Source organism: Buceros rhinoceros, unplaced genomic scaffold (genome assembly GCF_000710305.1).
Source record: "Buceros rhinoceros silvestris isolate BGI_N320 unplaced genomic scaffold, ASM71030v1 scaffold13505, whole genome shotgun sequence".
Classification (NCBI taxonomy): Eukaryota; Metazoa; Chordata; class Aves; order Bucerotiformes; family Bucerotidae; genus Buceros; species Buceros rhinoceros.
This window is the reverse complement of record NW_010413495.1, coordinates 1-11,330: the sequence shown is the minus strand read 5'-3', so window position 1 is coordinate 11,330 and position 11,330 is coordinate 1. Positions and strand designations below refer to the sequence as shown.

Here is an 11,330-nt window from a genome sequence, read left to right as displayed (position 1 = left end):
TGAAAAATTTCACAGAACTCCGCTTGGCCACCTATTATTCTGTAACAACCCTACATCTCCAGAACGGCTACTTCTCAGTAATGAATTCCACTCAAAGAGAAATTGTTTGCATTTCAAAATTACTGACCCCTTCTGGGATTATACCCTACAAGACAAAAGACACTTTAACTGAGCTATTAGGAATTCGGAAGAATATGCCTGGGTTATTCCTAGCAGTCAAACTCTTCCATCAAGTGCCAGAATTATTACCACTATTCTAATTAACAAAGTCTTCTTTGCTGAGCAGTTTAGGATTCTAGCCTTCTGTAACAGTTCACCTGGTTTATAAACATTAAAATTCAGTTCCTGATGTGGATGCACTGCTACAATCTCCTATTTGCAGACAGAAAATCACTATTAAGCAACCATACACATAACTCTGAATAACCACCTTCAAATTGAACTAAAGCTGTAAAAAAGGCATTTTGCATTTAAAATCTAGAAAAGCGGACCCAGAAACAGGTTGAAACAACTTAATAACTTACCTCAAGATCCAGCATGAGTTCAATGAATCTCTCACAATAATGAACTTTGTCCATAGAAATAGGGCCTAGATTGAAAAAACAATAAGGTTTTTTTAAAAATTGGTTCTCGCCACAATATATTTGTACTGGAACTATTCTTTAAAAATGTAATAAATGCTACTAATACACCAGCATTAGCTTTTAACGAGATTAAAATTTTAACTAGCACATTCTTCTCTTTCTGAAACAATCCTTTCTTTCATTGCAAACCAGAAAATATTTGGATATAAGAAAGTAACGTAAGCGGAATTTCAAGACTGGTTTTATCCACTCTGAAAAAAACAACCCATGTGACATACAAAAAGGCACACTGCCACAAGATGCCAATGGCCCGCTAAGCTGCTTTGAACTCCGGCTACTCAAAACCATCTACTTAAAAGCTGCAATCAAAGTGCGTGCAACAGGCCTTGACAATATTCAAAAGTACTCAGTGGTGACTACTAAGGAGTCTTTAGAACCACATCAAAACGCAACCTTAAGTCTGCTTTAATTAGTATGTATTTCCTAAGGCCTCCAAAGAACTGTTAACGTAAATCTTGCTAAAACAGGTTTTGCATAACTGGGGAAACGGAGGGGATATGTATCCTTTATGAGAAAGCCACAATACACAGATTTTCCCCTTACTCCTCAGTTATGAGCTGAAGTTTGCTAGGAGTTTAAGAGCAAAAGCAGAGTTCTGGGAAGTGATTTCACCCACATTATGCTGTGCTTGGAGCATAATAAGCCTTTTTTGTCAAAAGGCTTACACCTTCCTGTACAAACACTTTTCCTTTCTAAATCAGGGAAGCATATAATTTTGCTTGTCACAATGACTTGGAAATCAAGAGCAGTCAAATCTTAGAGAATTTCACTTCACTCAGGCTTTTGTTCTTACCATAAATCAACACTCCTGACAGAACAGAGCTTTATGATATGAATTTATACCACCTGTTTAACAAGGCATCTAAGTGCATATGAAATGCTTTACTGCTGTAGGAAGGCTGTAAGCACACTATAAAGATATCAGTACCCAGAAATTTTTTTTTCTTAAGTCCATACTGAGCAGAAGGAGGTTTAAAGTAGCTTCCTGCTATTTCATTTTTAAAGCAATAGGTTTGAATACTAATTCTGCCATGAAACCCATGCAGACAGACAGGGATTTCACTGAAACCCCATCCAGAAAAGGTATCCTAAGGAGTAATTGCTTCAGCAACAGAGAAGAATTTAAAACAGATTACCAGATAAAAAAGTAACATAAGAACCACAGTTACCTGAGACAGGTATTGATTTTAGCACAGAAATGAATTTCTGAATGAGCTGTGAAAGAAATCTTCTCTCCTGATATGCTCTATAATCAGACATACAACGAAAGCATTAATATTCCTCAAATGCAGACTGTAAGTACATCGTTTCTTTCACTAATACAGTTACCCGCTTTAAAATTTATATCACGGTGGCAGGTTGCTCTGAAACACACCAAGACTCTTTAGGTGGTAACTTCTCTCTCGGCACACAGGCAGACAGATTAGCAGGGTCTATGTTTTTAGGCTCAGAACTGATTAACAACCCATGCTGCTACTGAGTCAATGAGGAGAAGTATGTCACCACTACACCTCACCGCATGGCAACATGGAAGTACTGGAACATTTAACTCTGGTGAAATACACACAAATTTATTCAAATATTTGCAGGAGCTATTTGCTTAAGAGCTAAACATTTGCTAAAGGTCATGAAAAAATATGAGTAAGTACTTTATTGTCTTATGGCTTCCATCCTATAGCTCTAAGATTTGGTATCACAAATTCACTGATCAAATAAAATATGAAGTTCTGTAGCAGTATTTGCCATAAAGACTGCTTGAAAACAAAATACATGCCAGGACATCACGTGTGATCAATCCTTATTTGCCATCTTCACAGTATTTTTTTTTTTAATTTTTTTTTATTGAAATGATTTATTTTAGCTGAAACACAATGAATGAATCAAGGGCTTTGATTAAACAGGAAAGGAGGTTTCTGTAACATACCGCATTCTCGTCTCCTCATCCATTTTCTCATCATTTTTCTTAATTAGGTTCCAGAATTTTCTTAGTTTTGGTGTCTTTTTCAGCTCTTGTTCCAGTCGTTTCTAAAACATTAACGTGTTATTCAGTCACCAACGACCTTGTTTTCATGAGGGATAAAAATACAATCCAGGTTTCTTATTAAAAGAGCAAAAATATATAACAATCTGAAATAAATAACTGTCTCAGACTGATCTTGGTAAGTATCACTGCAGAACAAGAATGGAATACTACCAGAGAGAGTCTAGCCATGGCCAGATGTCAGCTCCAATCCCTAGTCCCTGTGAGCTCATGGTCTTGTAACTACAGGTTGAAGGAGCTGTAAGTAACAAAGCCTAGTCTTCTGAAAAATTACATAACTAGTAATTAAAATTAGTGGAGATTAGCACCAAACAAGACAGAGAATTTTACAAAGCACACAAAAATATAATTTTATAGCACTGCAGACAGCTCTGAATATTCATGTTCGTAACAGTATTCCGTAAGAATTCACTCTGCAGGACTTGGATAACACGTGCAAGATTGCTTTCCCAGTTTATGGGTTATACTTACAGGTTGTAGAGCCATCCACATCGGTAAGGAAATGAGCTGCTGCACCTGACCCCTGATCAAATCCACTTCCTGTTAGAAACAGAAAACGTTGGGGGTTTTTTTAAACTCTTTTCTTTTCTGAAGTGCCTGTCCTACAACACGCACCAAGCTACAGTCCCATCTGATGGAAATATGTACATTGTTGTACTAGATTTCACAGTTCCATTACAGGAAACTGCACAAAAGCCCTACCCAGTAACACCAAAAACTGTTGACAACTTTCGAATTTTAGGTTCTTTTCATGGATTCTGTCAGTTCTTAATACTTCAGCAGGGGCCGCATCCATGTATTTTCAGCATAGAAGCCGATGAGAACTGATGTTCCTTATTAAGTCATTTCTTTGCTTGATCTGAGCTTTCTTATAGTGCTTTCTGTATTTGTTTGTACCCTGTTTTTTCTCTGCTAAAGCCCTCAAGTTTCCCTTACTTCATCTACAGTCTTCCCATTATCTTAAATAACTAATTTTCTCTATAATTCCTGCAACTACAACTGTTGTCTCAAATAATACTCTTTCTAAATTGATTTGTCTGTGAGACACAAGTTTGTTCTTAGTTGTATTGCAGTGAGCGTGGGAAAAGCCCTTCCCAGATCTTCATTCGCGAAGCCAAGCCATGATGATGATGATGATGACAGACCCTAATTTTGAGTGATACATCCTGTATGCAAGGAAGTAAAGAAAAAACCCAGTAGCAAGAGAGGTAGCAGAGTTCTGTTTCATAAACGAGGTAATTGTCAATTATTCTCCACACTTGTTGCTTAGGATCTTTACCTGTGTTTTCACTAAAAATGGAGAACAAAACTTGGTTGAATACTTTCTTAAAACTAGCTCAGGAGACGTGCAGACAGAAATATTGCCTAAACCTGTTCTCAGTAGTTAATGGAAATAATTTTGTGCAATTTCCCAGCCAAATTAAAAAGAGCACAGTATTAAGTAATCTAATTTTAAGTGTAAAGCTCCTTTTCAAATACAAATGAAATTTTTTTAAAGCACCACTTTAAATGTAGGTCTGAATACATGCCTTTAAATTGCAGTAAGTGCCAATCCTCTGATTTCAAGTCTCTTCAATGACCTTGAGTCAGTGAAAAGCATCTATGATGACAGAAATAAAGCAAGAGTCAAAAGGGGGGGTAAAACCCCTTCTTCCTTAAATGGGAATTTTGCTTCATCTGTCTTGTAAGAAGAAATTGCTCAAACTAAACTGCTATCAACCCAGAACAGCAAACACACTCCGGAAGTATGACAGTTACTTTTAACTTACCAAACTATTGAAGCAGTGATCAAGGAAAAGCAACAGGACTGTCTGCTCATGCAGAGAGTATTCACTGTCATTTTCAACCAGTGATGCTTCCAGTATGCATTTGAAAAAGAAGGGAAAGTGTTCTGGCTTTTTTTTGAATGTCTAGGAATAGAAGAGGAAGTTGATTTTGAGTCAGGTTGATACAAATCATTTCAATCTTTATTCACATAATACAGCTTAAGTTTGCTAAATCCATTTAAATCTATAAAAGGAAGGATTAGTTTTTCCCTTTTCCTGACCAGGCAGCACAAGCAAAGCAGAGTAATGACATCCTCCTGACCAGGGACCCTCATGCTACAGGAATGCTCTTAGTGGCACTAACGCCTTTCGCACAGTCCAATACGGGTGATGCACGGGACAAATGGAACAAAAAGCACAAGTGGAATGGATTGTGTTGTGGGAACATTCAATCAGTGATCACACGGACTTGCTGTAAAATGACACAAGTTAGAAGAGGATTGGTTGATTTTGGTCAAGACTACGGCAGCTGTTTAGTGATCTGCAAAAAGCCAGCAGGTAAAAACCACCACAGCTTAATTACACTTGTGGAGCTCCCATTCAGCAACCAAAGCAGGAAGATAAACCAAATAACCATGGAGATAATATGGTTTCTGCACAAGGGCAGTCATGAACCACATAACAAATTTAACTAAGGTGCTTGGGGAGTAAGGCGCAGCTGTCGTTTTGCACCTAGTACGTATACCAGAACAAAAGAAAGACAGACATCATATGAGCAAGTTATTAATCCTTCGTGCTTTGCCAGCACTGAAGGAATGGCGCTACTGTTGGAGTGAGTGTGCTTCTGAAATAATGCTTGCAAAGAACGTCTAACATAGAATTTCTAACTAGTTCATGTTGTTGAGATGGCCTGAAAGAACTGGACAGTTGGTAAAAAACTAAATAATTTCTAAGCCTACTATTACAACCAACAGTACAGAAAAAAGCAGAATAAAATCTCAGCGTAAATTTATGCAAGAAAGCCACAAAACTGTATTCACAGGTCTTAAGCAAGAAACTATGGGATAATATGGTAGATTTCCAGTGATGCCGCCTTATATCCTCAGATACAAAAATCTTTTTTCTTCCAGTATTAAAGCAAGAACTTCTCTGCAAATGCCCGATTTTTGTCAGTTGCCAAAAAAGCAAACGATCACGATGATGATGTAAAGGCATCACACAGAAGAACAAAGGACTTGCACAACAGAAGGGATCAGGTGGTCCACCACTTTCTCTGAAAAGAAAATGCATTTTTAAAACACCGTATGAGACATTCCAGCTGCGGTACCATTTACTTTTAACAATACAAGCTTTGCTACCTTCTGTCAGTGTAAGTGAGCACACCAAAAAAGCTGCAACTTGCGCATCAAAGTCAATTCTAGCTGTAATTGAAATTGGTTACCTCCCACGCAGGGACATTCTCTCTGAACTTCTCATTCACCATACAGCAGATTGACATTAAATATGCCTTACTGGACACCTCTGGAGAATAATTCATCCATAGGTAATTTTCGAGGTACTGGCTGTGAAGAGACAAAGAGTATTTCATTAGTTGCTGCCACCCACATAATCTGTCACTCATTTAAAAGAGCAGTTATCCACAGGGGTTTCTTCCTCCTTCTCCTTAAAGACATCTTTATAGTTTGTGAGTAGTTCCTGAAGTTACTTCTCATCTAGGTCACTGCAGCAAAACTTGTGAGACTCGGTAACTGCTGCAAGAGACAGATGAGTTTCTTATCAAGAGGACACTGATCAGAGGGTTTTCAAGTGTAACAAGAAGCCACAGCTTAATACAAAGTTGTAATGTGAATTCATGTTCATTTTCCAAAACAAGAACAAAAAGAAAAAACTCCACTTGTCTAAAGAATGTCACATGCAGCATTTCCTAGCATAAGATGCAAAGGACAGCTAATGTATAACAGTACTTGTATTATTAAATACCCCTTCTCCTAAAAAAATTAGGAATCATCTTGAGAGATTTTATGCTTCTAATCTTAGAAAGGCAATAAAAATATTACATCACTGTGTGACCAAAATGAAGCATTCAATATTAGGGGAGTGATCAAGTGTTTTCAAGAACATGAAAGAAAATTACTTGACGAAATAGCAGCTTCTCAGCAATGAGTATTTCTTCTTCATTAACATGGCACACTTCTCACAGATGAAACTCTTAAAATCAGATCTTAGAGTCGAGAGGATATTTGGACAAACAATTGTCTCCCTCCTTTAACTTCTTCTTGAAGCCATGCAGGAGAGCTACTCCTGAGGTGGCAATCCCTAAATCCATCATTCTCAACAGAGCACCTGCACCTTGGGCTACTTTAACAACTGCAAAGCAGTTAACAACTGCAAAAGCAAAAAGTCTTGTTTCTTCCTGAACAAGCTGCTCATCCATCCCGTCCTCTCAATGCCTGCTCTAACACTCATTTGGCCCCTCACGAGCCAGCTCAGTTTTACCTATTTTCTCTTTTCCACAGCTACTTTAGTAGCTTCGGATAAGACAAGTACTGGAGATGGTGGGGGAAAAAAAGGCAGAGAAAACTTATACAACACCAGGAGCAAAAGGCTCAGTAATGTTCAAGACAGAGATTTACACCTTCTGGGAGCTCAGTCAGAATGCGTAGCTTCAAATGGAGCTGAGAAAACTTCATAGGCCTGTACAAGATGAAATACATGCTGCTTCCTGAGAGCTTGGATCTGCCAACATGAGCCAGCAACTCCCCCGAAATCCCCAGAACACCATACGTCATTCCACTCAGAAATTCCAGTAAACATCAGTATGTTTTAGTAAAAATAGTATCATGCCCCCAAGTGATGATACACCTACGTGAGCAAGAATGAAGGACAGGAAAACCTCCTGTTGAGCTTGACGGACAGATAAGGTGGGATGGGGGGAATAAAAGAGAGAAAACGACTTACAGGACAAATGGCAGTAGATGGGGCTATAGACCAGAAACCAAAGCTGGTAACACTCAGAATGTTCACAGAAAGGATAAAATCCTCCAACTCCATGGTATTGCTGGCATACAAATCCCAGAACTCATGCTACCAGCATGAGATTTGTAAGTGTCAAACCACAGATTATATTTTCTCTTCTGCCTTTTCTAATAAAGGAGAAGGAAACAGAGTAAAGTTTGTCCACCTTCTCCAGTTAAATATTACTTACACATTTCAGGCTTCAGAAACAAAGAACCTATCTTAACCAAAATTGATTTGAGAGAGATAAAACAGAGCCAAACCGAACACTAAATACTGTGGTTTTAAACACGTAGATATTGCAAATACTTATTTTAGAGTATTTTATACATGCTTTATAAGTTGTTCCAGAAGTAGCTGTAAGAATCTTTGAAACACATTTCCATTTCTTTTACGGTGAAGAAAGTGTCAGTGGTACTGCTGCAGCAGCACAATTCATTTTGACCCTCACAGTAAGTCTTAATCCAAAAAACTCTCTGACTTCAGCAAGTTCTGATTTAAGGCTTAATGACACATTCCAAACTACAGACCCAAGCTTTTCACCTATTTCGTTCCTACTCCCTTCTTTGGTGCTTCACTTATACTAGAAATTCAGATTCAGAAACCAAGATGCTCTGATATGTTACTTATGCTCATGAAATTATTTCCTCCTTTAATTAATGTGTCCTCACTTAATTTTTCTAGGTCCAAAATTCAGGGCTTTAGTAAGTTGGAACAAAGCATAGAATCATTTTGCTTGGAAGAGACCTTTAAGATGATCAAGTCCCACTCTCAAATGAGTATACTACATTCAAACTGACTCATTTGCTTCTCATCTTTACAAGTTCCTATGAAAAAATATCTTAAAGTTTCACTCGATTAGCTTACCTGAATTCAAGAAGCATTATTTTTCTAATAGCAAACCTAAAAAGCAAAAAATAATCAATTAACACAGGAAAGAAACCCTCCATATGCATGGAAAATGGCTCTATTTTCCCTTACTGAGTTATATAACTAAACCCGTAGAAACATCTAGGAATTATTTCTGTCCCCCTCTTTCCAAGCAAGGGCAACCGCGTGAAGGCAGAAGCAACTGCTGTAACACTGTGGAAGCTGATGTTCGTGCCAGTTCATTAAGCAGTCAAACTGACATTAAAAAAAAAAATCCATCTAGATCTCTTAAATATGAAGACACCACTTCCAATGCCTTGAAGACATGAATCGCTAGAAGCTGGGAGTGTCTTCTGGAAAGCTACAACTATAAATTTAATCAGTTCGTAATGGTATCTCTTCTTAGTGACTGGAAACTGAAGCTTGCTCTGGATCCTGTGTGGCAATTCTTAGATCACTTTCATAACGGAACTATACACAGACTTCTCTCCAGAGCAAACTTCCCCTGAAAAGCTACAGCCAGCTATGGTTACAACTCTTTTCTGTACACACAGCTGTCCAGTGCAGTTTATCTTGAATTATTCATTTCCCCCAGCTAACATTACAACTCACTAAAATGAGACTTGCCCTCTAAAAACCTGGTAACGATAATTATGAAAAGAGCAAAAAGCTTGAGGCAGCACTCTCCTCAACTGACTTTTTTTCTTTACATACCTTAGCGACAAAAGAAAGGACCAGCCTACTATAACCATCACAACAAAACCACCGCAGACTCCCACATCAAAGAACCAAACAATATTATGTCCAACCATTACACTTAAGGATTGTGAGCTCATGAACTCTCCTTCTGCCACATTCAGATTTTGAAATACCATAATGATTAAATTACTCAAAAGTGCTCGAGTCATTTTCATCTGCTTTCAACTTGTTAATGCATTTTGAAATACTCTGTGAAACATCAAAAAACACTTCAATACAGATAATGCTGGAATGCCTGTCTGTAAGTAGTGTACTTACTTCGACCTGACGATTTCTTTTAGATATACATCTTCAATAACCTACGGGAATGAGTATTTAAACAAAAAGGTAAGAATTTTATATACTTCATAATGTGATTAAAAAAGCATGTAGACATCTTATGCACTCCAAGTTACTCTGAATTAGTTACTCTCTGCTTACCACAGATTTTTTGATTTTTTTTTTATTTATCTGATCAAAAATGGCATAACAATTATGTCTCAGCTGTGAAGAGTCTGAAAGCTTCACACACATTCTCACAAACACAGTCCATCGACTTAGGGGAAAGCACACACTGACAGAGTTGACAGGACCTTCACTCAAGTTATTCTGAAGGAGTAACCTACATCTCACCGAGATTTTTATATAAACAGATTCGCAAATTTTTTGTTAATCTTTGGCTTACTGTTGAATTTAAAGAACAGTCTTCAAGAGTCAAGTCTGCATCAACTCAGTCATCTGCTGTCACAGTTTCTTTTAACCGACAATTAACGAAATCCAGACACTTTTACCTAGTTTTTCCAACAGGAATGAAAGACTCTGCACTGTCTGTTGCAGAACGCACACTTTGACATCACATAACACCGCTGCTTACGTTCATCCTAGTTCTAACAATCACAGACAAATACCGCACAAATACTACAAAGAGAGTGAGCAAATGAGGCTGGAAAGGGAGATTTCACCAAACAGCCACAAGGGAAAGAAAATTAACTTGTAAGAACCCTGCACTACAGAAAAATAATGCAAAACCACACACACCATGCCAAATTTTAAACAGAACAGCTCTAAATTTGTCTAATCAGAACTCTCCAAAGCAGCTTTTAGAAAGAAGTATACAGCTCAGTAATACCTGCACCCTCCATCCCGCCTTGATTTGTACAAGTAGCCCCTCCTCAAACACCTTTTAACCTCAAAGGAGATGCTCACAAATCTTCCACTCTCCTAAATTCTTCACCAAGATAAACTGAACAGATAACCTACAGAAGATCTGACCCGCTGCAGCACACCCTCACAACAGTGCCTACATTTATAAACAAAAATACGTAACAAATTACAGCGTCAAGCAACTGCTGACCTTCCAAGCAGCCTCCCACTCTCTTATATAAAATAGGCACCATTGGAGGTTGGCACATCAGAAAAGGTCAACCCTCATTCTTTCACACCCCAACACAATTCCAGTAGAAGTATTTACCTTTGAATCAAAAGACAACTTTTTCTTCACATGTGGAGCCCAGTATTTATTTGCTAACTGTACAGGAGAAAAATTTAAAAAGGTTAAATATATACATTTTCAGTTGCAGTGATATAGTAACTCTGTAACACATCCCCAAACCTTACTTCATTCAGCTTATTGCAACTACAGGTTACAAAATAATGTTTTCCAACAGCAGTGCTTTTGAGACACTTCAGTTTTACGGCTGAACCTTTTCTAACAGAGGTGCAAACGTCTGTAAAAATTTCAGCTGCCCAGACTGCTATATAACAACTTTTTTTCTTATGATACTACTAGCAAACCCCTCAAAAATATACTGTGGGACTGCAAATGATTACAGACCCACTGAGGACTTTCACGAAGACCAAGCGGAGCTATATAAAGGTCTGATATTTGAAGGCTACTGGCTGTAGCCATCACTTCACCAAAACTCCTCAGCTATGACAGCAGGAGCTTCCTAACCGACTTTATTCAACCTTCTTCACGCTGTAGAAGAGGAAGGAAAGCAGTGTTCCCAGCACAAAAAAACCGAACATTTGTGTGAAACCTCCGAGAAAACCTTCTCAAGAAAATATCAGCACCTTTTCTCGTGTTATACCAAACCCGATTTATCTGGTAGTGCCGCTCCTGTAAATCTCCCCAGACCGGCAGCGCTGGGGGCACATGCCCTTCGGTACCTAACGCAGGCGGCGAATCTCTCTTCACTTACGACAAAACCAAACCCCTTCCCTGACACGCCGGGCTGCAAAGGCTGTTCAAACACC

At 38.3% G+C, this 11,330-nt stretch overlaps 1 protein-coding gene across 1 annotated transcript in view; it reads right to left on the bottom strand.

The window, feature by feature from the left end:
• Window positions 1-10,602, bottom strand: part of AQR (aquarius intron-binding spliceosomal factor) — a gene marked incomplete at its 5' end in the record, with an annotated part of 50,160 nt that extends 39,558 nt beyond the window's left edge. Inside the window, 9 exons of the mRNA XM_010136773.1 lie at window positions 525-589; window positions 1,814-1,890; window positions 2,569-2,669; window positions 3,157-3,225; window positions 4,455-4,595; window positions 5,893-6,013; window positions 8,334-8,369; window positions 9,354-9,394; window positions 10,546-10,602. Coding sequence (XP_010135075.1) covers window positions 525-589; window positions 1,814-1,890; window positions 2,569-2,669; window positions 3,157-3,225; window positions 4,455-4,595; window positions 5,893-6,013; window positions 8,334-8,369; window positions 9,354-9,394; window positions 10,546-10,602 — 708 coding nt within the window. The remainder of the gene's footprint in view (window positions 1-524; window positions 590-1,813; window positions 1,891-2,568; window positions 2,670-3,156; window positions 3,226-4,454; window positions 4,596-5,892; window positions 6,014-8,333; window positions 8,370-9,353; window positions 9,395-10,545) is intronic.
• Window positions 10,603-11,330: the final 728 nt, after the last annotated feature.